Source organism: Tachyglossus aculeatus, chromosome 12, assembly GCF_015852505.1.
Source record: "Tachyglossus aculeatus isolate mTacAcu1 chromosome 12, mTacAcu1.pri, whole genome shotgun sequence".
In the NCBI taxonomy this organism is placed as follows: Eukaryota; Metazoa; Chordata; class Mammalia; order Monotremata; family Tachyglossidae; genus Tachyglossus; species Tachyglossus aculeatus.
This window is the reverse complement of record NC_052077.1, coordinates 33,882,168-33,909,009: the sequence shown is the minus strand read 5'-3', so window position 1 is coordinate 33,909,009 and position 26,842 is coordinate 33,882,168. Positions and strand designations below refer to the sequence as shown.

General features: G+C 43.4%; 1 protein-coding gene across 8 annotated transcripts in view; it reads left to right on the top strand.

Moving 5' to 3' along the window:
* Positions 1 to 26,842, top strand: part of NEK1 (NIMA related kinase 1) — a 129,141-nt gene that overhangs the window by 76,116 nt on the left and 26,183 nt on the right. For all 8 annotated transcript variants that reach the window (XR_005453380.1, XM_038754950.1, XM_038754952.1 and 5 more), the window contains 5 exons: positions 3,136 to 3,288; positions 14,960 to 15,145; positions 18,363 to 18,483; positions 18,657 to 18,742; positions 20,524 to 20,738. Coding sequence is in view for 7 of the 8 variants with exons in the window: in XM_038754950.1 (XP_038610878.1) it covers positions 3,136 to 3,288; positions 14,960 to 15,145; positions 18,363 to 18,483; positions 18,657 to 18,742; positions 20,524 to 20,738 (761 nt within the window). In the remaining variant the exon portion in view is untranslated. The remainder of the gene's footprint in view (positions 1 to 3,135; positions 3,289 to 14,959; positions 15,146 to 18,362; positions 18,484 to 18,656; positions 18,743 to 20,523; positions 20,739 to 26,842) is intronic.

Here is a 26,842-nt window from a genome sequence, read left to right as displayed (position 1 = left end):
AAATTTGTACTGCCTCTGCTTCTTTGGTGGGAAAGGAATCTCTGTGATTTGATGGGGAGGGCTTCCTTCCTCCTTCCTGCCAGGGCACTTTGGTCTTTTGGTGCTCTATGGGCAATACCAAGTTGGTGGTGATGGTATTTGTTAAGCGCTTCCTATGTGCAAAGCACTGTTCTAAGCGCTGAGTTACTTCTGTATTCTCATCTCCACCTTTTTTCCGTGGAAAGCGGTGATAGGAAAATGCAGTCTGATCATTGAATCATTCAGATTATTGATGGTTCCCATTTTAGACACCTTAAATATAACGTCCAAAACAGGACTCATCGTTCCCCCGCCCCCACTTGTCTTTCCCATCACTGTATACAACAGTATTATCCTTCCTGACTCACAACTTTGCAGTACGGCATTATCCTTAACTCCTCTCCCCATTCAACCCACATAGTCAATCTCACCAAATTGTGGGTTCTACATTCACAACATTGCTTAAATCCGCCCTTTCCTTTCCATCCAAACTGCTACACTGTTGATTCAAGCACTACTGCATCAGCCTCCTCACCGACCTCCCTATCTTCCGTCTCTCCCCACTCCAGTGCTTTCTTCACTCTGCTGTCACTCTGCCGCCCAGATCATTTTTCTGAAAAAAGTTTGTCCAAGTCTCCCCACTCCTCAAGAACCTCCACTGGTAGCCCATCCAATTCCACATCAAACAGGAACTCCTTACATCCACTTTAAGGTACTCAGTCAATCTCCTCCTCTTGGCTTACCTCACTGATGTCCCACCACAATCCAGTTCTCACATTTTTTTGGTTTGTTTTTATGGTATTGGCTACGCACTTACTATGTGCCAAGCACTGTACAAATCACTGGAGTAGATACAAGATAATCAAGTTGGATACAGTCCAACTCCTCTATGGGGCTCACAGTCTTAATCCCCATTTTACAAATGAGGTAACTGAAGCCCAGAGAAGTTAAAAGTGACCTGTCCAAGGTCACACAGCAGAAAAGTGGCGGAACCGGCTCCTCACCCTCGGCTTCAAGGCTGTCCATCACCTCGCCCCGTCCTACCTCACCTCCTTTCTCTCCTCCTACAGCCCAGCCCGCACCCTCCACTCCTCTGCCGCTAATTTCCTCACCGGGCCTCGTTCTCGCCTGTCCCACCGTCGACCCCCGGCCCACGTCCTCCCCCTGGCCCAGAACGCCCTCCCTCCGCACATCTGCCAAGCTAGCTCTCTTCCTCCCTTCAAAGCCCTACAGATAGCTCACCTCCTCCAGGAGGCCTTCCCAGACTGACCCCCCTCCTTCCTCTCCCCCTCCTCCACTCCCCCACCCCCCCGCCTTACCTCCTTCCCCTCCCCACAGCACCTATATATATGTATATGTTTATACAGATTTATTACTCTATTTTACTTGTACATATTTATTCTATTTATTGTATTTGGTTTGTATGTTTTGTTTTGTTGTCTGTCTCCCCCTTCTAGACTGTGAGCCCACTGTTGGGTAGGGACCGTCTCTATATGTTGCCAACTTGGACTTCCCAAGCGCTTAGTACAGTGCTCTGCACACAGTAAGCGCTCAATAAATACGATTGAATGAATGAATGAACCGGATTAGCACCCAGGTCCTCTGATTCCCAGTCCCCTGCTCTTTCCAGTAGGCCACACTCTTTCTTTGCTTCTTTAACGCCAACCTTCTCAAAAGTTAATTGTTTTGTCGTGCCTGTCTCACCACCGGCCCCTCACCCACATCCTCCCTCTGCCCTGAAGCTCCCTCCCACTTCATATACGCCAAACCACCTCCCTCCCCACCGTCAAAGCCTTATTTTAAACTATATTACCTCAGGAGGCCTCCACCGACTAATCCCTCATTTCCCATAGTACTTCTAACTTCTGTGTCGCCCATGCCCTTGGACCTATACCCTTTAAACACTTTTTTTTCAATCGTATTTACTGAGCGCTTACTGCGTGCAGAGCACTGTATTAAGCGCTTGGGAAGTACAAGTTGGGAACGTATAGAGACGGTTCCTACCCAACAGTGGGCTCACAGTCTCGAAGGGGGAAACACTTGATATTCACCCCACCCTCAGCCCTAGAGCACTTGTGTACAAACCCCTAATTTATTTTAGCTTGTCTCCCCCTCTAGACTGTAAGCTCCTTATGGGCCAGGATCTTGTCTGCCACCTCTGTTGCATTGTCCTCTCTCAAGTTCTTAGTTCAGTGTTCTGCATACAGTAAGCACTTAATAAATACCACTGATGGATTACTGGTATAAAATATATTCTCTGTTTTAGTTAATAAATTTCAGGCTTATTGCTTTAGAAATACTGAAGAAAACTTTGTTGCTGACATTCTGTTATTGAGAATGAGTAAGGCTATAGTTTACTCCTTAATGACTCGTTGCAGTATAGAGGCCTATTTTAGTATTGGGGATGAAAGGCTCATTGAAAGAAGCAACTGCTTTGTCAGTCTTTACAAATAAGGATTAAAAAGAATATTCAGTGGAACAGAATTGAACTGCCTCCATAGGAATGTAAAGTCCTTTTGGGCAGGGAAAGTGTCTTGGGCTTCTCTTGTACTTCCCGAGCATTTTGCACAGTGCTGTGCGCTTAGCCTCTCAGTAAATACTGCGTCTGCTAGAACTCCTGCTCTTTCATGTTCTTCTGTTTTGTAAGAGGTTAAAGCAGGAAAGGGTCTTTATTTTCACATTCAATCAGTGATATTTATTGAGCGCTTAATATGTTCAGGCACCATATTAAGCACTTGGGAGGGTACAGTACAACAGAATTAACAGACACGTTCCCTTCCCATAACAAGTTTATAGTCTAGAGTCCTTTTCATTCATTCATTCATTCATTCATTCTTTCAGTCGTATTTATTGAGCGCTTACTGCATGCAGAGCACTGTACTAAGGGCTTGGGATGTACAAGTCACAGTCCCCCTTTCCCTCTCTCCACTTCCATTATTTCATTCCCTAGCAGTCTTCCGAGTTGGTTCATCACTCTCCGGGATCCAGCATCACCGTATAAACATTTTTCCTAAATATTTTTGGAGTTCCAAACTCAAAATCCACCTTGCCAGTTGATTATTGTTGGTATTCTGTTTTGCCAAATCTTTGAAAACGATTTCCTTTTTTCTTTTATAGAACACACAGTAGGAACAGTGATCAAGTTAGATGAGGGTGAACCCCAGAGGCGAATCTGGGGGAAAAGTCCCACGGACTCTGTTCTGAAAGTACTTGGAGAAGCTGAACTACAGTTTCAGACAGAAACATTGGAAGTAGTGACTGTTCAAAATGGTAAGGAGAACTGGGCTTGTGTCCGTTTAATTTTTTTTTTAATTTTAATTTTTTTTAAGAATATTAAAATTTGATGGTGCAGATGTGTTCGTATTAGTCGAAGGGATATCATTTCAAGTTAAATATGAAAGACCGATTCCACCTTCATTTGGTTTCTTGTTTTGGTGAATTACTTAAGGAGAATGCTGAAAGGAAGGGAAGAGGACACAATGACTGCGTTGCTCTTTTGGTTTAGCTAATGGGGTAAACAAACTTCCTTTGACATGCAGAATCAGTGAAGGCCATGATTTCCTCTCCCCGTCCATTGAAGCAGAGTGATTAAGGCTGGAGTTGCCACTTAAATTCTAAATCTAAACTATAAAACCACAAACAGTCAGGAGAAATAGCTATCCAAAGAGGTAGAGAATTAATAGGGTTTCTCTGGTAGTGCCTTGCGTGATACTAGAGGCCCACCCACGTCTGTATGCAAACTAATTATATCAAGAACGCCCTGAATTTCTTCTAATCCGGGCAATAGAAATTAATCTCAGCTAAGGAAGAAAAGGCTTCTCTGAAAGTGGGTTAAGTGACTCTTAAACTAAGTCCCAAGACCCTACATATATTTTGGAAAGAAGCGAAAGAAGCCAACAGGGTAGCAAATACAGGCAGGGAACCATCTGTCTCCAAAATAGCAATTTTTCAGAAAAGAGGAGTTACTTCTTGACCCCTGATCGACTCTGATGTGATTCTTAGAGGCATAAATATCCAGAACTTTTCCTGCTTTTTATGTCTGTTCATAAACGGGATATTTGCCACCGTTCAGTGATACCTTCGTGTGGGCTCGGTTTGGTCTTCTCATCAGAAGAGCAAAATACCATGGAGCAAAGCTTCCTTGAGCCAAAGCAGCCACTTGGTTTTGTCCTACGGGCAGAACAGCAGTGAGTTCTGAAACTTTACTCCTTGCTTGTCCCATTTATAGATGTGAAAAATAATAGGCCCCTTTTATTCCCTGGAGATGTTGGATAGAGATGAGTTTGAGAGTGATAAAGTACTGCTATTTTCCTTCCTCTAACTCTTTGGGGTTATCGTGTAGTTGCTGTCCATCTGCTTTTGTTATTGAAATTATAAGTCATGATATTTAAGTGCTTAACTAGTGCCAAGCACTTTTTAATTTTATTTTACTTGTACATATTTACTATTCTATTTATTATGTTAATGATGTGCATCTACCTTTACTTCTATTTATTCTGATGACTGGACACCTGTCCACATGTTTTGTTTTGTTGTCTGTCTCTGTGAGCCCGTTGTTGGGTAGGGACCGTCTCTATATGTTGCCAACTTGTACTTCCCAAGCGCTTAGTACAGTGATCTGCACACAGTAAGCGCTCAATAAATATGATTGAATAAATGAATACTAAGTACTGGGGTTCAATCAATATTTATTGAGCACTTACTGTGTGCAGTACACTGTACTAAGCGCTTGGGAAGTACAAGTTGGCAACATATAGAGGTGGTCCCTACCCAACAGCGGGCTCACAGTCTAGAACGGGGAGACGGACAACAAAACAAATTAACAAAATAAAATAAATAGAATAGTAAATATGTACAAGTACAATAAATAGGGAGACCGGGGAGAGGAGGAACAGAGGTGAAGATGATTTCATTCATTCATTCATTCAATCATATTTATTGAGCGCTTACTGTGTGCAGGGCACTGTACTAAGCGCTTGTTAGAGGATAACAAGTTGGCAACATATAGAGATGGTCCCTACCCAACAGCGGGCTCACAGTCTAGAAGGGGGAGACAGACGACAAAACATATTAACAAAATAAAGCAAATGGAATAGTAAATATGTACAAGTACAATAAATAGGGAAACCGGGGAGAGGAGGAACAGAGGTGAAGATGATTTAACCTTTAAAGGCCCAGAATGGAGCCCTCTGATATTTGGGGTCTTCCCAGTTCTCACTGGAAGCGCATTCCACGTGCCCGGTGGAGAATCGTGGCATTAAACCCCGCTCTGGGCCTCAGTTTCCCCTCTCACAAATTGTGCCGGCGAGCACACGGAGCGGTTGGGTGGGAAAGCAGGGTCCGAGTCCAGGGTGAGTCTGTGAGGCTCATCAGTCGGGACTAAAGGCGGGAAGCGGAGCCACCCGTGGCCCCGGACTCTGCAGCAAAATGTGTTTCTGGGGGGGCTAGGCGTCCATTCCCGTTGCACCTCAAGGTCCCCACCCATAGTCAGAAGCACTGGAGTGAGGACGATGAGGCAGCGAGGCAAAACTCAGGAATCCTGACTATAAGTTTCCCCAGAAAGGATATGTCGAGAAAAGATCTCTATGAGGACGTCTGCAGCACACCGATATCTAGACACACGCACATCCCTTCAACCACACACAGAGATATCTATAAACGTACACACAAACCCTCTAGATGCCACTGTTATTCAAAATTCTGCTAGTACAATTAGTCCCAATAAAGTTTCATCAAATGCTTCAATCCCTCCACAAAGAGCTCAGTATCAGTTTCATATAAAATTACTTCTTTGGATGACACAATTTGATAATTCAATATGATAATTTGATCATTCATTTGATAATTTCAATATGATCCTCAACTTTTAGTTCCCTCATGAGAAGTAGTCACACCACATCCTAAACGTGGAATGTACATTATTTCCATTAACGGGAAGTCTGCAAGTAGTAATCATTTTGCTACTGTTTATTACTGGATTTGTGTGATCTGAAAACCAGACAGAACTACACGATTTTATACATACACACTTCATTACAACAGTTAATACAATATAAGCCAGCTGGACCCTGTTCATTTCTCACACTGTGATCACAGTCTAAGAGGAGGGAGAACAGGTATTTGATCCTCATTTGACAGTTGCAGAAACTGAGGCACAGAGAAGTTAAGCGATTTGCCAGGGCCAGGCAGCAGGTAAATGGAAGAAATGGGATTAGAACCCAGGTCTTCTGACTCCTGGGCCTGTGCTCTGTTGCAAGATCCAGATATGTCAGAAAACAGCAAACTGGGGACAAATAATTTGGATTACAGATGCCGTACTTCAAAAAGTGACATTAGGCAAAAGAGGAGTAGCTTTGCTATGTATGAGGAGACAAAGGAGAAATCGGTTTAGCAGAATGCCAGTGGAAGATTGGTTTATACAAATATTTTCAAGAAGTTAATTTTCCAGTTTTCTAAGCTTCAATAATATCTTTTTTTTTTCCCCATGTTGCCAGAAACTTAGTTAGGTCTTGTGTATAATTGGACTTAGTTGACAATACAAATACCTCAACTTCGAGTGGTGTCCAAACTTCAATAACAAGTGGCTCGATTATCTAAAAGAGGGCTGAAGGCCTTTGTTGGAAATACATTTGTAATGTGCATGTAAAGTATCTTTACCTAGAGGCACATTTTTGTTAAGACATTTTGTCGTTAACTTTAATTTCGCTTTAAAATAATTTAGTACATCTTGGCAAAAATATATAGCAAATGCTTCTTTTTTCTTAGCCATTTTTCAAAACTTGAAAATGCATTTTGTATGAAAGCATTCAGTATCTCAGAACATTTCTTAGTAGGTCACTCTGCTTTCTGGTGCACTGTTCCATAGTTATCCCATAATAATAATAATAATAATGGCATTAAGCACTTACTATGTGCAAAGCAGTGTTTTAAGTGCTGGGGAGGTTACAAGGTGATCAGGTTGTCCCACGGGGGGCTCCCAGTCTTCATCCCCATTTTACAGATGAGGTAACTGAGGGCCAGAGAAGCGAAGTGACTTGCCTAAAATCACACAGCTGACAATTGGCGGAGCTGGGATTTGAACCCAAGACTTCCGACTCCAAAGCCTGGGCTCTTTCCACTGAGCCACGCTGCTTCTCTAAAACACTTAAAGGATTTTCAGATATTGATTTCAGGCTTGCTGGTGAATCAATGGCCATAATCACATTTCTTTAATTGGGGGCAGCAAAGGATATATGTCCTGTATTTGCTTTATAGTCACACACATTCTGGAGGCCCAAGGTTTTATAAATAGAGAGAGTCCTGAGCATTAGGACTGTATCTAGGTATATATGCACACTGCGGGTTTTCTTCCGAGCTTGATTTCAGCAGCCATTCTGCCCCTAGAAATTCAAAAGCGGACATAACATGGCCTTACTAGTGTTTAAACCATGATGTTGCAAACTTCCGGTAAGGAAAATATAAAGATCATGGGGCAGGTTATAAAACATGCCCACTATCCCAACTGGGAAGAAGTAAAAGACACAGAAACATCTTAATGTAGAATATTGATAACTAAGGTTCTGGGGAGGAGTCGAGGATTGTGGATTAAGAAAGGCAGAAAAGGTAATGTGAGCATAAGAATTAAAGAATTAGAGAAGCATTGTGGCTCAATGCAAGGAGCACAGGCTTTGGAGTCAGAGGTCGTGGGTTCAAATCCCAGCTCCGCCAATCGTCAGCTGTGTGACTTTGGGCAAGTCACTTCACTTCTCTGGGCATCAGTTACCTCATCTGTAAAATGGGGATGAAGACTGTGAGCGCCCCGTGGGACAACCTGATCACCTTGTAACGTCCCCAGCGCTTAGAACAGTAGTAAGGGCTTAATAAATGCCATTATTATTATTATTAAATGGCTGTATGTGCTCAGTGCATTAGGTAGGAAGACAGTGTGGGCTAGCTACAAGAGTGAACACTCCTAAAGAACTATATAGCGCTGCATGCAAAGTTAAAGTCATAAAGGGACAGAAACCCTGGTAACAGGGAAATGGGGAAAAATAATCATCATCATCATCATCAATCGTATTTATTGAGCGCTTACTGTGTGCAGAGCACTGTACTAAGCGCTTGGGAAGTACAAGTTGGCAACATATAGAGACAGTCCCTACCCAACAGTGGGCTCACAGTCTAAAAGGGGGAGACAGAGAACAAAACCAAACATACTAACAAAATAAAATAAATAGAACAATAATCGAGTTCAGTGAAATTAAAAGGTGAATAGGCTGTTTATTTGGTAATTACCATATCGTGCAACTTTGACCTTTCTTCGTTTAGGGAGTGAGTACAAGGATTTGGAAAGGAAAAGTTTTCAAACTTAGGGGTGGTGGGAGGATTTTTCTTTGGAATAAGATAACTTGTCCTACCATTCATAGGGCAGTTGCACAGAGCTACCTACGCACTGTGTGTTGGACGCCGGGCAACAGAATAGCTCTGTGGGCTCTCTGCAGGAGGAGACTTTGATTTGTGCTCTCCAATATGGAAGCAGCCATTGAGTGAGACACTCACAAGCATTGGAGTTTTCTCTGGGAATCCAGAAGTGGTCTGGATCATTTGTATTTTTGCCCAGATGATATCAGGTTCTGGGGAGGAATATGCCCGTATATCTTCAAGTCTACTTCCCTTTCCTACTAGATGAATGTTTCCTGAAAATGGGTGTTTTAATAATATTATTATTATTTGTGGTATTTAAGTGCTTACTATGCAACAAGCACTTTTCTAAGTGCTGGGGTAATAATAATAATGATGGCATTTATTAAGCGCTTACTATGTGCAAAGCACTGTTCTAAGCGCTGGGGAGGTTACAAGGTGATCAAGTTGTCCCACGGGGGGCTCACAGTCTTAATCCCCATTTTACAGATTAGGTAACTGAGGCACAGAGAAGTTAAGTGACTTGCCCAAAGTCACCCAGCTGACAAGTGGCAGAGCCGGGTTTTGAACCCATGACCTCTGACTCCAAAGCCCGGGCTTTTTCCACTGAGCCACGCTGCTTCTCTAGGTACAAGTTCATTAGGTTGGACACAATCCCGATCCAATGTGGCAATCCCCATTTTGCGGGTGAGGTAACTGAGGCGCAGTGACTTGCCCAAGGTCACACAACAGGCAAGTGGCAGAGCTGGAATTAGAACCCAGGTCCTTCTGGCTCCCAAACCCGTGCTCTTTCCACCAGGCCATCCTACGTCTTTCTAAGTGTAGGAAAACGGTGTTCTTCAGAGACTGTCAGGTGAAGTGAATGTTTCCGTCAGATTTTGAATTAGATAATGTAACGAGTTAGAGCAATCATGTTCTGAGGGAGTAATATCAAAGAAACTGTCAGCTTATTTTACCCACAGAATATGTCAAATAATGTCGCTTTTTGAGAACATAGTAATGCAGTCAATTTCCGAATTTTCTCATCTCACTATTACCGCACATTCATTTAGCGTATCTGTTTTTACATTCTTTGAAGTACACGTCAGCTGGATGTTATTATGAACATTCATATTTAACACACTTGGTAAGTGGACTTGATCACCCATTTTATTCTGACAGATATCGAGAGAGTGTTTGAGATGAAAGGGAAAGCAGTCAAATTTCTGTGCCATGAACAAGCATTTTACAATGATGCCTTTATGAATCTTCAGAAGCTATTTTTCAGTTGTTTCACAACTTTGTCACTGTTTCTTTATCTGTTCGCAAAGTGAGAGTAAGCAGCAATTAAAGAATATTTGTGATGGTTCCTCCATCGTATTTTCGAATTAAAGCCAGTGTTCAGCCAGTTCTTCTACTGTATTTCCCAAGAGTTTAGTGCAGTGCTTTTACTCAGTAGCTGCTCAGTAAGTACCATAACTACAACTACTACATTGTAAGCAAGGAATCTTTCAGTAGGTTATCATTATCACAATTGAAGATTTTCCCCTTTTAAACAAATAAAATATTTTTGTCCAGATCCTCCAGAAACTGAGATGAGAGAACACATTAATAGCCCCCAAATGATTTTCTAGTCCAACATACAAATGAAATGACATCTATCCAGATGGTTGTTACAGAAGCAGCGTGGCTCAGTAGGAAGAGCCCGGGCTCTGGAGTCAGAGGTCATGGGTTCAAATCCAGGCTCTGCCAATTGTCAGCTGTGTGACTTTGGGCAAGTCACTTAACTTCTCTGGGCCTCAGTTACCTCATCTGTAAAATGGGGATGAAGACTGTGAGCCCCATGTGGGACAACCTGATCACCTTGTATCCTCCCCAGCGCTTAGAACAGTGCTTTGCACATAGTAAGCACTTAACAAATGCCATTATTATTACTATGAACAGAACCCTTAACTTCAAATCAGCAGCTGCTTATTTTCTTATAGTATTTATTCAGCTCTTGCTGTGTGCCAAGCACTGTTCTAAGCACTGAGGTAGGTACAGGGTAATCAGGTTGTCCCACATGGGGCTCACAGTCTTAATCCCAACTTTACAGATGAGGTCACTGAGGCACAGAGAAGTTAAGTGACTTGTCCAAGGTCATTCATTCAATCGTATTTATTGAGTGCTTACTGTGTGCAGAGCACTGTACTAAGCACTTGGGACGTACAAGCTGGCAACATATAGAGTCGGTCCCTACCCAACAATGGGCTCACAGTCTAGAAGGGGGAGACAGGCAACAAAACAAAACATGTGGAAAGGTGTCAAGTCATCAGAACAAATAGAATTAAAGCTAAATGCACATCATTAACAAAATTAATAGAATTGTAAATATGTACAAGTAAAATAGAGTAATAAATCTGTACAAACATATACAAGTGCTGTGGGGAGGGGAAGGGGGCAGGGCGGGGGGGGTGGAGAGGAGGAGAGGAGAAAGGGGGCTCCATCTGGGAAGGCCTCTCGGAGGAGGTGAGCTCTCAGTAGGGCTCTGAAGGGAGGAAGAGAGCTAGCTTGGCGGGTGGGCAGAGGGATTGGGGGCATTCCAGGCCAGGGAGAGGACGTGGGCCGGGGGTCGACGGTGGGACAGGCGAGAGCGAGGCCTAACGGTGAGGAGGTGAGCGGCAGAGGAGTGGAGGGTGCGGGCTGGGCTGGAGAAGGAAAGAAGGGAGGTGAAGTAGGAGAGGGCGAGGTGATGGACAGCCTTGAAGCCAAGAGTGAGGAGTTTTTGCCTGACGTGTAGGTTGACAGGCAGCCACTGGAGATTTTTGAGGAGGGGAGTAACATGCCCAGAGCGTTTCGGCACAAAGGTGATCCGGGCAGCAGCGTGAAGTATAGACTGAAGTGGGGAGAGACAGGAGGATGGGAGATCAGAGAGGAGACTAATGCAGTAATCCAGTCGGGATAAGATGAGAGATTGAACCAGCAAGGTAGCGGTTTGGATGGAGAGGAAAGGGCGGATCTTGGCGGTGTTGCGGTGGTGAGAACGGCAGGTTTTGGTGACGGATTGGATCATCATCATCATCATCATCAATCGTATTTATTGAGCGCTTACTGTGTGCAGAGCACTGTACTAAGCGCTTGGGAAGTACAAATTGGCAACAAATAGAGACAGCCCCTACCCAACAGTGGGCTCACAGTCTAAAATGGGGGGGATTGGATCAATATCCATAATAATCCATCATAATCAATGGATATGGCCATTGATTCACCAGCAAGCCTGAAATCAATATCTGAAAATCCTTTAAGTGTGTTAGAGAAGCAGCGTGGCTCAGTGGAAAGAGCCCAGGCTTTGGAGGGGTGAACGATAGAGGATCAAGGATGACACCAAGGTTGCGGGCTTGTGAGACGGGAAGGATGGTAGTGCCGTCTACAGTGACGTGAAAGTCAGGGAGAGGGCAGGGTTTGGGAGGAAAGGTAAGTCTCTGTCAGGCTTACTGTCAAGCAGTAAGTCAAGTCAAGTAAGTCAAGCAGTAAGTCAGAGGCTTACTCCCAGTCCTACGTGGGCCTCACAGTCTCAATCTCCATTTTCCAGATGAGGTAACTGAAGCACAGAGAAGTTAAGTGGCTTGTCCAAGGTCACCCAGCAGACTAGTGGCAAAGGTGGGGTTAGAATCCAGGTCCTCTGACTCCAAAGACCATGCTCTTACAGTAGTCAAGGTGGGATAGGGTAAGTGCTTGGATCAGCATGGTGGCAGTTGAGGTGGAGAGAAAAGTGTGCATTTTAGCAATGTTCTGAAGGTAGAATCAGCAGGATTTGGTGACATTGAATATGTGAGCCCACTGTTGGGTAGGGACTGTCTCTATATGTTGCCAACTTGTACTTCCCAAGTGCTTAGTACAGTGCTCTGCACACAGTAAGCGCTCAATAAATACGATTGATTGAATGGGTTGAGAATAATGCCAGAGTTATGGGCTTGTGAGACAGGATGGTGGTGCTGTCTCCAGTGATGGGAAAGTCAGGGGAAGGATCTACAGTGATGGGAAAGTCAGGGGGAGGACAGGGTTTGCATGGGAAGATAAGGAGTTTTGTTTTGTGAGGGTAGAGTTTGAGCTGTCGGCGGGGCACCCAAATAAAGATGTCCTGAAGGCATGAAGAAATACAAGACTGCAGAGAAGGGGAAAATCAGGTCTAGTGATATAGATTTGGGAATCATTTGTATTAGAGACACCAGTTGAAACCAAGGGAATGAATGAGTTCTCCAAGGGAGTGGGTGTAGATGGAAAATAGAAGGGGACCCAGAACTGATCCTTTAGGGACTCCCATAGTTAGGGGTGAGAAACAGAGGAGGAGCCTAAGTAAAAGAGAGCCCAAGCCAGAGAGATGCGAGGAGAACCAAAAGAGGATAGTGTCAGTGAAGCCAAGGTTGGATAATGTTTCCAGAAGACATGGGTAGTCCGCTGTGTTGAAGGCAGCCGAGAAGATGAGGAGGAATAGAGTGGGGTAGAGGTGGGAGGATTTGGCAAGAAGGAGATCATTGGTGTCCTTTGAGAGGGCAGTTTCAGTAGAGTGAAAGGGGGTGGAAGTCAGATCCTAGGGGATCGAGGAGAGAAAGTGGAGGCAGAGGGTATAGACAGTCCTCTCAGGGAGTTTGGAGAGAGATGAGCTGGGAACTGGAGAAACTCATAGGGCCATGGGAGGGTTTTTTTACTAGGATAGAGGAGACCTGAGCAGATTTGGAAGAAGCCATTGGGGAGTGGGCAGTTGAAGATGGCAGTCAGAGAGGGAAGAAGCTAGGGAGCAAGTGCTTTGATACAGTGTGTAAGGATGGGGTCAGAGGCACAGGTGGAGGAGTTGATTTCAAGAGGAGGCAGGAGATCTCACCAGGTAATGCTGGGAAAGGTGGTGGAAACAAGGGGTAGGAGGAAGGATTACATTACACCATTACAGGATTTCCACCCTTTATCAATGAACTGACTGACACCTCTGTTAGAAGGCCATGGATGTTGTCTGCAGTCAGTGTGTTTTCTGAGGATAATTTTTTTTGGCTGCAGAATATATGCATATTGTGTATGTGTGTGTGTGTGTGTGTGTGTGTATACATATATATATTTGTATGTGTGTATATAGACACATGTAGTAGCCTTCCACCTCACCCTCGGGCCCGCCCGGGGGGACTCCTGAGGGGGCAGCTAGAGACGCTGTCCTGTCCCTCCAGGGCAGAGATGGACTCCCCCCAAGCGATCTGCATGGAGAAAGTGCTCAATAAATACCACTGGTGGATTTGATGGGGAGTACAGGAGGGGCCTCCAGCCCAGGAGGGTCAGAGCGTGGCTAAGAGACGGCAGCCACAGCTCCCAGGAGAGAACGAGAACCGTCCCTGGGATTGCCAACTTGTACTTACCAAGCGCTTAGTACAGTGCTCTGCACACAGTAAGCGCTCAATAAATACGATTGAATGAATGAAAAGGAGGGACTGGAGTGGAGCAGAGGAGATTTTAAAGAGAGAATGTCCAGTGGTTTCAGATTTCTCAAGTATGTGGCCAGCTCATTAGGGGAAAGAGATGGAGGGGGGAGTTAAACGCCTGAAACAACTGGTGAGGGAAATGCACGTGGGAGTTAATAAGGATGGAGAAATAATGTTACCAAGCAGAGGAGAGAGCAGAGTGAAAATAAACTAGGATGAACTTGAGATGGACACAGTTGGCCTTGTAAGCTGCTTGGGAGAGTATTAATCATAATAATGATGGTGTTTATTAAGCACTTACTGTGTTCAAGGAACTGTTCTAAGTGCTGGAATAATAATAATAGCATTTGTTAAGCGCTTACTCTGTGCAAAGCACTGCTCTAAGCGCTGGGGAGGATACAAGGTGATCAGGTTGTCCCACAGTGGGGCTCACAGTCTTCATCCCCATTTTACAGATGAGGTCACTGAGGCCCAGAGAAGTGAAGTGACTTGCCTAAGGTCACACAGCTGACCATTGGCGGAGCCGGGATTTGAACCCACGACCTCTGCCTCCTAAGCCCGGGCTCTTTCCACTGAGCCACGCTGCTTCTCCAAGCAGTATTGACTCTTGTACTCTCTGAAGCACTGATTAGTTAAGTACTTTGAACAGAGTAAGCACTCAGTACTATTGATTAGGGATTGATCGCAATCATGTAGAAACTGCTATTGTGCAGAAAGCCGAGGCAGAAGGAAAATGGGGAGGAAAGGCAATGGGATTTGGGGTGGAAAGGGAATGGGAGAGGGAGGTGAAAAACCCAATGGTGGCTGTGAACTTGTATTTTAAAATATTAAGAAACGTTCTAAATTATGATCAATATTAAAAGTATTGGTTTCTCAGGAATATTAGTAGAAAGGGAAATAAAACAAATTTCTCTAATAATATTGCCCTCCCAGAAGGCAGCGGACCTTGTTGAATTCTTCGTAATTAAAATAAGGTTGCAAAGTCCATGTAGATGAAATATATCTCACCAGGAAGTATATATTCAGGTGCCTATTAATTTTTATCTGTAATGCCATGATTGATAATACACATTTTTTTTTTGACAGCTGGAATAATTGTGGTCTTTTCATTTTTGTAGAATTTCTTGATGGGGAAAATGAGAAAACAGTAGTAATTGGAAGGGAAAAAGCAAGATTGGCTTCTACTGAAGTAAATCGTTCGACTGCGGTTGATAATACACAGATCCAAAGACCAGAGCCCAGGGAAGGAGCTGAATCTTCAGAAATCGGGTCAAAGTCTGTTTTGATGGAACAAAAAGTGGATGGTATGGTTTCTCCAAATGATTCTTAATGAGCCAAACTTTGACCTAATGAAATTTAAAAGGCTTCTTCTAAATTCGTGGAAGTAGGTTAAATTCAGAAATTCATGGATGAAATTCTATTCCCCCTTCAGGAAGTTCAAAATTATGGTTCTCACAATACGTAACTCAACCCTAGTGGCATTGTATATAGTGTTTTGGTACAGAATATAGCTATCATTTTTACCTTAATAGAGACTTTAAGCAGCATCTGGCCAGGTTTATATAGTTGCTGTTGGAACCATAACTGAGAATTTCCTGAGACTTTGCATTTGCAAAAATTCCCAGCCGTAATCGTCTATTTGCTTTTAATTTATTTAAAAGGTCATTAAATGGCCAAATACCCTAAAGAAAGTGAAATTTTTAAAAAGCCCTTTCAAACATGAATCAATCAATCAATGATATTTATTGAGTGCTTACTATGCGCAGAGCACTGTACTAAGCCTTTAGGAGAGTCCAGCACTTAGTGCAGTGCCTGGCACATAGTAAGCACTTAAATAGCGTCATCATTATTATTATTTTTTTTTTTACAACAGAATTAGCAGATGTGAATGTATTTCCATTTCTGTGGGCTCAGCTGTAGATGTACTTATAACATTAAAAATATGTCATAAATCAAGCCATTTTCTACTTAATAACTTTCAGAAGCAGGGAATCGTGCTTAACAGGAAGCATAGAAATTCAGACTTTCTTATTGTAACAAAACAGATGAAAATCTTTTTTTTCTCTTAGATGGTCCGTGAACAACTAAATTTAATTTCATCATGCTTTTGGTGGTAACCAGATGCTTCTGTTCATAACAGTTTTCCTTCCTGGTTATGTTAAAGCAAGAGCCTTTAATATATATAAATTTAATATATTTATATAGTATCATTTATTATATTATATATTTATATATGCATATATAAATATATGGCCTTAACTATATACAAAGAGCCTTTAACAATATCAACAAACAACTGGGAAAATCTTTGCCTAATGATCATTTCATGTTTATCCTAGTATGCCTGGTCTTTTTTACCTTGGTCTCCTTTACAGTTACTTTCCCTAGAAGATCCTATCCTATTTCATCCTATTCTTTTTATTTTTTTTTTTAAGTATTTGTTAAGTCCTTACTATGAGCCAAGCATTGTACTACGCGCTGGGATAAGTACATGATTGTCAGGTCAGGCACAGTCCTTATTTATTCATTCATTGTCGTATTTATTGAGCGCTTACTGTGTGCAGAGCACTGTACTAATCCATCTTCAATCAATCATATTTACTGAGCGCTTACTGTGTGCAGAGCACTGTACTAAGCGCTTGGGAAGTACAAATTAGCAACATATAGTGGCGGTCCCTACCCAACAATGGGCTCACAGTCTAGAAGAGGGAGACGGACAACAAAACAAAACATGTAGACAGGTGTCAAAATCATTAACAAAATAAATAGAACAGTAAATATGTACAAGTAAAATGAATTGAGTAATAAATCTGTACAAATATATACAAGTGCTGTAGGGAGGGGAAGAAGAAGAGGAAAAAGGGGGCTCAGTCTGGGAAGGCCTCCTGAAGGAGGTGAGCTCTCAGTAGGGCTTTGAAGGGAGGAAGAGAGCTAGCTTGGCGGATGGGCAGAGGGAGGGCATTATAGTAAGCGCTTAACAAATACCAACATTATTATTATTATTATTATTCCAGGCCAGGGGAAGGACGTGGGCCGGGGGTCGACGGCGAGAACGAGGCCCAGTGAGGAGGTTACCGGCAGAGGAGCGGAGGGTGAGGGCTGGGCTGGACAAGGAGAGAAGGGAGGTGAGGTAGGAGGGAGCGAGGTGATGGATGGACAGCCTTGAAGCCGAGAGTGAGGAGTTTTTGCTTGATGTGTAGGGTGACTGGCAGCCACTGGAGATTTTTGAGGAAGGGAGTGACATGCCCAGAGCGTTTCTGTACAAAGATAATCTGGGCATCTGAGTGAAGTATAGACTGCAGTGGTGAGAGACAGGAGGATGGGCGATCAGAGAGGAGGCTGATGCTGATGCAGTAATCCCATATGCAGCTAACAGTCTAGGTAGGAGAGAGTAGAATTTAATCCCCATTTTACAGATGAGGAAACTGAGGTACAGTGAAGGTAAGTGACATTCCCAAGGTCGCAAAGTAGACAAGTGAAGAAAGGTATTTTTGACTTCTAATGTTACTTGTTAAGTGCTTACTTTGTGCCAAGCACTGTACTAAGCGCTGGGGTAGATACAAGATAATCAGGTTGGACACAGTCCCTATCCCATGAGACTCGCCGTCTCTGTAGGAGGGAGAACAGATGTTGAATCCCCATTGTATAGATGAGGAAACTAAGGCACAGAGAAGTTGAGACTTGCCCAAGTTCACATGGCAGGTAACTGGCGGAGCTGGGATTAGAATCCAGGTCCTTTGACTTTTAGGTCTGTAGTCTTTCCACTATGCCATACTGCTTCTCCAAGTGATCGTTATCAATTATAAAATATTAACTAATACTGAGCACTGTACTAAACACTTGAGAGAGTCCAATACAGCAGAATTAGCAAACCACTCCCTGCCCATAATAAACTTACGGTCTAGAGGGGGAACAGACATTAATATCTGTCAGACATTAATTGAGAAGCAGCGTGGCTCAGTGGAAAGAGCCCGGGCTTGGGAGTCAGAGGTCATGGGTTCGCATCCCGGCTCCACCACATGTCTGCTGTCTGACCTTGGGCAAGTCACTTAACTTCTCTGAGCCTCAGTTCCCTCATCTTTAAAATGGGGATTAAGACTGTGAGCCCCAAGTGGGACAACTTGATCACCTTGTATCCCCCCCAGTGCTTAGAACAGTGATCTCCATATAGTAAGCGGTTAACAAATGCCATTATTATTATTATTACTATTATTATTGTTATCTCATCTGTCAAATGGGGATTAAGACTGTGAGCCCCACGTGGGACAACCTGATCACCTTGTATCCCCCCAGCGCTTAGAACAGTGCTTGGCACATAGTAAGCACTTAACAAGTGCCATCATCATCATCATCATCATCATATGAATAACTAATTTATAATATATCATTTAAAGATGCGTAGTTAAGTAGTACTGATTAAGATAAAGTTTATAGCTATTTCTTAAGGTAATGAATGTTAATAGAAACTTAATTTTACAAAATCGGAGATATACGTTTTATGAACTGCTTTTTTACTTGCAGAACCCGATGATTTGGAAACAGAAATTTTAGACGAACCAAGTAAAACCAAAAATAATGATGAGCATCCAAGTACCGTCATTGATGTGTGGGTTAAAGAAAAGGAAGGAGCCAAGGAAGTTGAGTATGTAACATCCCTTCTTGACCCCAGAAAGTATTTGCATTACATTACTTTATTTGGGTGTTGATAATTCAGTACTGTGCTGTATTTTAATAACAATCTCACGAATGTATATTTCACTTCTCTTTAGCAAGTAGTATATATTTTGTTACCTTTTTTACATTGTCTAATGGCAGGTCAGAGACTAGGATTGCCCGTCAACAAGACAATGATGAAGTCACTTCGGAAGACGGAGCCCAAAGTGATGCTGAAGCTCAGATAGGTCAGCCATGTTGCATAATTTGTAAAATAAGCAATTCCATCGTGCACTCGGGCTTGTGTGTGTATATGTATGTATTTGCAGTTCTCCTATAGTGCAAGGGTATTTTCCTGATGCTCCACTTAAAAGAAAGCTTTCACTAAATAGACATCCCTTGGCTAGTGCTGGCACATAACCATCTCTTCCAGCCGTGAGAGTGTGTGTTGAAGTGAGCATAGCTTCAGTGTTAGGAGTCTGACTGTTGCAAGACCAATTGATTGAGAGGACTTCGTCATATATAATCCTGTTATTGCCTTTGAATTTTGAGTGTAGCCCCTAAGTGACCGTTGGGCAACAAGTCCAGATCACCCAGCTGTACAGAGATTTGGGCAGGAATACAGCTCTGTAGACCTTCAGCTTGGTCCAGAGCCAAATACCTCGTAACTGCCTTTCAGTTTTACGCGGACACTGTAGGTGAACGAATATTGGCCCATCAAGCTTCTTATCCTTTTTCAACCTGGAAGGCAGTTCTGAGTGAACGGTCCAAAAATTCAGGTACAGCCAGGGAAAAGGGCCTGGAATAACCCTTTCTTGGGCTTTTCAGCTCCCGTTCTTTAGATTCTTGCTCCTGGAAAGGTTGTCTAACACTCTTTCCCCAGGGCCCATCCCCAAAGCAGAGAGGGCAGTTCAGTCCAGCCTCTGGTCCTCAGCTCATCTCTAGGACTCAGGGAATCAATCAATCAATCAATCAATCGTATTTATTGAGCGCTTACTGTGTGCAGAGCACTGTACTAAGCACTTGGGAAGTACAAATTGGCAACATATAGAGACAGTCCCTACCCAGCAGTGGGCTCACAGTCTAAAAGGGGGAGAACAGCACAGGGAGAACAGGGAAGAGAAGCAGCATGGTCTAGTGGTTAGAGTACAGGCCTGAGAGTCAGAAGGGACCTGGGTTCTAGACTCAGTGTCCTTACAGTTTAGACATAATACACAAGAGTCAGCTGTCAGTTTTAAGACACTTGCATCTTTTCCTTCTGTCTTACAGGTTAGTTTCTTTAAGAAGTCATTGAAACGGATGATTTCATTAGACAGACGAATTTCACTATGAAAGACCTGTTGGCATGACCCACTCGTTACAGTTGAAACTGGGTCCTAAATATTTTGTCTTTTTTTTTTTTAATGGGAGATGAGAGCTTTGGCATTTTGCCGTAATGTTTAGGTTTTTGAAGGTTCTTTTGGAGCCTTTGCCTGAAAAGTATGGAAACAGTTAATAGTAGTCAAATATGCCAGCGTGAGTGTGTCTTTTTATTAGGAAAATGAAGAACCGTTTGAACATATCCAAGAAAAATAGCACCATTTTGTAAAAACTCAGTGAACCAGCAAGAAAAATCAACAAAATCACTATATTCCACTTCATTTGTATTTGAGCCGCTTGTCGAGAAACAAGAAAAAAAACTTCCCCCTTTCCCCAGATGAATAAAGATAAACGTTCCGAAATATCACTAAATAAAAAGCCTTTGTCTCCGCACGTAAATTAACTTGTGATTTGTATGTGCATTTGAAGTAAATAAAATAATAGCGAAAGTAAAATCTATTTTCCTAGTCACGTTTGACCATCTTGATTGAAATTGAATGCGGGTCTTTGAAAAACCCAAAAAACTATATTCTAAACAATTCTCACCTAACCTGCTTAAATGGAAATAGATCACATTTTGATTGGTTTCCTGGTAGAGCCGTTAGAAGTGATGATTTTTACAATTTTCTTTATCACTTAAGAATTTATATCATTCTCTTTTATGTTTCAGACTCTGCTCCTCCTGCTATGCAACCTGAACCCTTTTTTCACAAAGTGACTCCTGCACAATCCATAAAAACACCCCCCCTCACTCTGTCAGCTCAGTCTTCACAAGAAGAGTCTTTTCCGTCTCGTTCACATTCTAATTCACCTGTAAAAAGTAAAGGCAAGACTTCATTGCTAATTGGACTCTCTACCGGACTGTTTGATGCGAATAACCCAAAGGCAAGTACCCAAAATCAGCATGCTTTGCTTCAGAGGCGCAACTCAAACGCAAAGGGTTATTGTGTGACGAGTGTACGTGGAGCATAGTATGCGACATTGAGAGTCTTTGCCTGTTAAAGCTCACACTTTGATTTCAGACGTTTCACTGCCAGATATTACATCTCCCAAGTTGTAGCATGGCGTAGATGCTACATGCTATCCTAGCATGGCATAGGATAGACCGTATGCCTGGGAGTCAGGAGGTCTTGAGTTCTAATCCCGGCCCCCCCAACTTCTCTGCTGTGTGACCGTGGACAAATCACTTCACTTCTCTGTGCCTCGGTTACCTCATCTGTAGAATGGGGATTGAGACGGTGAGCCCCACATGGGACAGGGTCTGTGTCCAGCTCTATTTGCTTGTGTCCACCCCAGCACTTAGTACAGTGCCTAGCACAAAATAAGCACTTAACAAATACCATAATTATTATTATTATGTAGAAGACTACGTGTAGCCAACAGGGAAGAGTTTGTTGGGTCCTTATGCATTCATTCAACTCATTCATTCAGTCGTATTTACCAAATGCTTACTGCGAATCCCGGCCCCCCAACTTCTCTGCTGTGTGACCGTGGGCGAATCACTTCACTTCTCTCTGCCTCGGTTACCTCATCTGTAAAATGGGGATTGAGACGGTGAGCCCCACATGGGACAGGGTCTGTGTCCAGCTCTATTTGCTTGTATCCACCCCAGCACTTAGTACAGTGCCTAGCACAAAGTAAGCACTTAACAAATACCATAATTATTATTATTATGTAGAAGACTACCTGTAGCCAACAGGGAAGAGTTTGTTGGGTCCTTATGCATTCATTCAACTCATTCATTCAGTCGTATTTACTAAACGCTTACTGTGTGCAGAGCACTACTAAGAGGTTGGGAAAGTACAATACAGCAATAAAGAGTGACACAATAAAGAGAGGCCACAGTCTCGAGGGGCAGGACAAACATCGATCCAAAAAAACAGACATCAAGTGGGTGCAGTCAGTTCTATAATGCAGGGGTCGTGTTCGCAGAGACTCTCACTAGGAGAAATTACATTATAATACTCGGGCTTTTACCAACCCCTCCTACCTGCACACCTCTGTTTCCGCTGACGTCAAATGATGTTCTGTCTTGACAGATGGACACCTATGGAAGGACATTGGCTAATTCTTCCACTGTGTCCTGTTCGTCAGACCGCTTCTGACTTGCCAGGCGAGGATTACTTGCCTGTACAAGAATAACACTCATCAAAGCACTTCCCCACCCTTTGTGACAAAGAATGGGACCTTTTCCTTCCGGGCTTCTCATGCCACACAACTTGTCCCCTTCCAAAAGCCTTAGCAAAGGCCTCCTTCTCCCTCCCCTTAAAGCAATTGCAATTAAATGTGCTACTTTATATATATGTAGCTAGTTAGAGCAACCCCTGATATTTCCACATTTGGTGTGAGAGGTGTGAAACAGGCTGGGAAAAGTTAATAATTTTTAAAGGATTTTGAAAATTGTGCTTTCCGGTTTTTTGTTTGGCCTGCTAACCATGATTTAAAATGCTGTGGAGGCTGAGAAACTTCATGATATACAAACAATGGATTTAGTAAGTTGTGTGCGTTTCCTTTTAAAGTTCTTGAACTTCTTGGAAAAGATTATGCTAGTTCTGACTTCCTTCACTAAAAATCATAATAGTCTCTTCCATGGGTTAATACCAATACTAATAGTAGTAGAGAAGCGGCTTAGTGGATACAGTAAGAGCCTATGAGTCTGGAGGATCTGGGTTCTAATCCTGACTCTGCTACTTGTCTGCTGTGACCTTGGGCAAGCCACTTCACTTCCCTGGGCCTCAGTTACCTCATCTGTAAAAATGGGGAATGAGACTGAGAGCCTCACGTGGGACAGGGGACTGTGTCCAGCCTTATAAGCTTGTGTCTACTCCAGTGCTTAGTACAGTGCCTGGCACATACTAAGTGCTTAACAAATACCATTTAAAAAAAATGATAATAATTATGGCATCTAAGCGCTTTGCCAAGCACTCTACTGAGCACTGGAGTAGAGAATCAGAATAATGAGGTTGGACACAGTCTGGACTCTTCCCTAAGTTAGGAGGGAGAAGAAGTATTGAATCCCCATTTTACAGATGATGAAGCTGAGGCACAGAGAAGTTTCACACAACAGGCACATGACAGAACCAGGATTCTGCAAAATGGGGTTTCAAATACTTGTTCTCCCTCCTACTTAAACTGTGAGCGCCATGTGGAACCTGATGATCTTGTATCTAGTACCGTGCTTGCTGTATAGTAAGCACTTAATATACCGCAGGTATTATTTTTATTATTAGAATCTAGGTCCTCTGTCTCGCAGGTCTAGGTTCTTTTCATTAGGTCATCTTACTTCTCTTGTAAATTAGGCTGGTCATAATTGGATTTTCCCCTCCCTCGAGGTGAAACCCCGTGTTCTTAAAGACAGCTGCTAATTCCGGAAAAAATAAACTACGCGGACCAGAACCTCAGTGATGTGCTCTGATAATGGTAACTGATACTTACTGCATCTGGGATTGAAGCTTTGCACAAACCAGGCTGAGCCCCTTCAGAATTGGCCAGAGTTTGAACAGGCTCAAATATATCCCTAGCTTCCACCCGGTCTCATCTGCCAGGGCTTTCCGTCTCCCGTGTTATTAGCAGGAGGGGACGTTAAACAAACATTTACGGTGAGTTTTGCAGGCTTGGTGGCATTTGAGGGCTCCTGGGACTGGAAACCCCCTTGTTGCTTACCTTGATTACCTCCTGAACCTGTCCCCGTCCTCACCGCAACTTTATGCTGAGACGTGCCACCATGTCCCTCAAAAAACATAGCATCTCTAACGGCTTTATCCCATTCTTAAAACGAGATAAATAGGTAAGCACTTCTTGAACTCTTGGCTACGAGCAACTGCAGTTAAAAGTTTCATCCTTTTGTTTCGTCTAGTGTTCAACCCAAATAGTTTTACGTGGGCAAATTTTGCAGTGGTAAAGAATGAAGAAATTCACGTGATACTCGGTGACTCATCCATTAAGACAATCTGCGGGTGTTTCTGCCGGTTTTATTTCAGGGAAGAGAAGTGGCAGTTTGAATTCACCGAGTGGCAGCTGTACGGTGAGGACTCTGACTCACTCGGCCGCTCGGCTGTAGGGAACAGAGTGAGAGTAGGCGGGCGGAAGCGAACGGGAGACAATATTGCATGGATGTTCGTTCTGGAGAGGGTTTTGGTTCAGCACCATCCCCTAAGGCACTGCAGGGTTGAGAGCGAGAGGAGATGAGCAGGATTCACGTGGACTCAAGTGGCTTGCTACCATGCTTCTAGTAGTCGGTTTCAGTGCTGCTCCCCGGGAAATATATTCGATCCCTGCATACTCTGGGAAAACCAGGCCAGGGAAGGGTGGTGATTAGGGTATAAAGAAGCCTGCCCACCCTCATTTTAGATCGCCTTCAGCTAAGAGGACAAAAACTTATGATGAGGTACCCATGGGCGTTCCTCAAAAAAATCACACAGGACACAGGAAAATGCTTCACAATTCTCAGCAGTCTCCGATGACTGATTAGGAAGACCAGTTTAGATGTCATTATTTTCTGAATCAGATTAAAGGAGGGAAAGTCTTGCCAGTATTGGTGAAAATTCCAAATGAATGAGAAGTTCTTCCCCTTTCCTCTCTTTCAATCTATCAGTCAATTGATGGTTTGAATTTAGCACTTCCTGTACACCGATCACTGAACTAGGTGGTAGAGAAGCAGCCTGGCATAGTGGAGAGAGCATGGGCCTGAGTGTCAGTAGGTCCTGGGTTCTAATTCTGACTGTGCCACTTGTCTGCCGTGTGACCTTGGGCAAGTCACTTCACTTCTCTGGGCCTCAGTTACCTTATCTGTAAAATGGGGATTGAAACTGTGAGCCCCATGTGGGACAGGGACTGTGTCCAACCCAATTTGTATTCATCCTAGCGCTTAGTACAGTGCCACACACACAGTAAGCACTTAACAAATGCCATAATTATTATTATTATTATTATTATTGAGTACAGTAAGATTTGGTCCCCAGTCCCTGCCCAAAAGCATCTCACAGTATAGAGGAGGAGACAGATAGTCTAATAAGGTACGGATAGGGGAAATGGATTTGTACGAAAGTGGTATTGGGCTGGAGGGGAGGCAAATATCTGGTGCTTAAAGGGCACAGATCCAAGTGTCTAAGAGAATGGGGGAAATGACTTAAATCGGGGAAGACCTTTTGGAAAAGGTGTGATTTTTAGTAGGGCTTTTGAGGGTAGGGAGACAGGTGGTCTTTAGGATATGAAGTGGGGAAGAGTTCCAGGCCAGAGGCAGGACTTGGGCAAGAGGTCGGCAGTGAGACAGAAAAGAGTGGGTACGGTAAATAGGTTAGCTTTAAAGGAGCCAACAGTATGGGTTGCATTGTAGTGGGAGATCAGTGAAGTAAGGTAGCGGGTGGGAGTGCTGATTGATTGCCTGTTTTGGAAAAAAAGAGATCTCCCTGTGGTGGACCGTTGGAGTGGACACCACCCCAAACTCCTGGAGCCCCGTTGGAGGATCCACTCCAGATCGTAAGGTTGCATTGCATTACCTTGGCTTTCAGCATTGCTGAGATGATGTGTGAAATTAATTTTCATCCTACTAGCCTCCAATTATAGATAGGCAAATATCGCCTAGTTAGCTGTGAATTTATTTTGTGGAATAGGTGGAGCATTTAAAGTGAGGGCGAGATTCCTGTTTTGAGTTATGGTGCTTAATTACTTGATTAGGAAGCACTTTATAAGTATAAGTTGCCGTATACATGCCAAATTGTGTTAGCGCTGAACAGAATTGAACCTTCAGATAAATGCTCTAAAAAATATACTGTAAATGCAATTTCTAATGAAGTTCCTCACACCCAGGTGGTAGGCAGTTTTTCCTTTCTCTGTTTTTTAAGTGCCACCCTCATGTCTAAGGCCCTGGGGGTGTGGAAGTAATAGAATCGTCCAACAGAAGGTGAGGAAGATTAAATGGAAACATTTAGTAAAACATTCATTCATTCAGTCGTATTTATTGAGTGCGCACTGTGTGCAGAGCACTGGACTAAGCGCTTGGGAAGTACAAGTCGGCAACATGTAGAGACGGTCCCTACCAGAGTAGCTCTACCCAACATTGACCCACACGTTGCTCTGATGTGGCTCAGAAAGGAGTTTCAGCTGCCCTTCCAACCATGTAGAATTCCTGGGAGTGCACCTCAACTCTGTCCTTGGGATTCTGATAATTAATTAATCAGAATTAACTGATAATTAATGCACTTGTTTTTATTGCACAGATGAAAATCTCCCGGTAATGGCTTTAAAACTGTTGCCCCAATTTCACTAGGTTTGCAAAGCAAGGCCACTAGCATTGGCTTTTGGAATGTGACGCTTCAAACCACACAAAGAGGAAGCCCTGCTGATAATCAGGCAGTGGTATTTTGTAGTGCTTATCGGGTGCAGAGCACTTGGAGGATTACAATACAATAGTGTCGGTAGACCCAATCCCCATCTTTAAGGAGTTTACAGTCTAGAAGACGAGACAGACGTTAAAATAGATTACAGTTGGGGAAATGGAAACGCATGGGGATGAGGGTACAGTGCTCTGCACACAGTAAGCGCTCAATAAATATGATTGAATGAATAATAATAATGATGGCATTTATTAAGCACTTACTCTTCTAAGCACTGGGGAGGTTACAAGGTGATCAGGCTGTACCACGGCGGGCTCACAATTTTAATCCCCATTTTACCGATGAGGTAACTGAGGCCCAGAGAAGTGAAGTGACTCGCCCAAAGTCACACAGCTGACAATTGGCGGAGCCGGGGTTTGAAACCATGACCTCGGACTCCGAAGCCCGGGCTCCTTCCACTGAGGCACGCTGCTTCTCCAGTGAATCAAGGGTGTAGATCAAGGGGTACGGATCCAAATGTGTAGACAATCCAGAAGGGAGGGCAAGTTGGGGAAAAGAGGGCTTAATTGGGGAAGGTCTTTTAAAGTTGTGATTTTTAGGAAGGCTTTGAAGATGGGGAGAGTAGGGCGGGTGGGAGGGTGTCTGGATATGGAA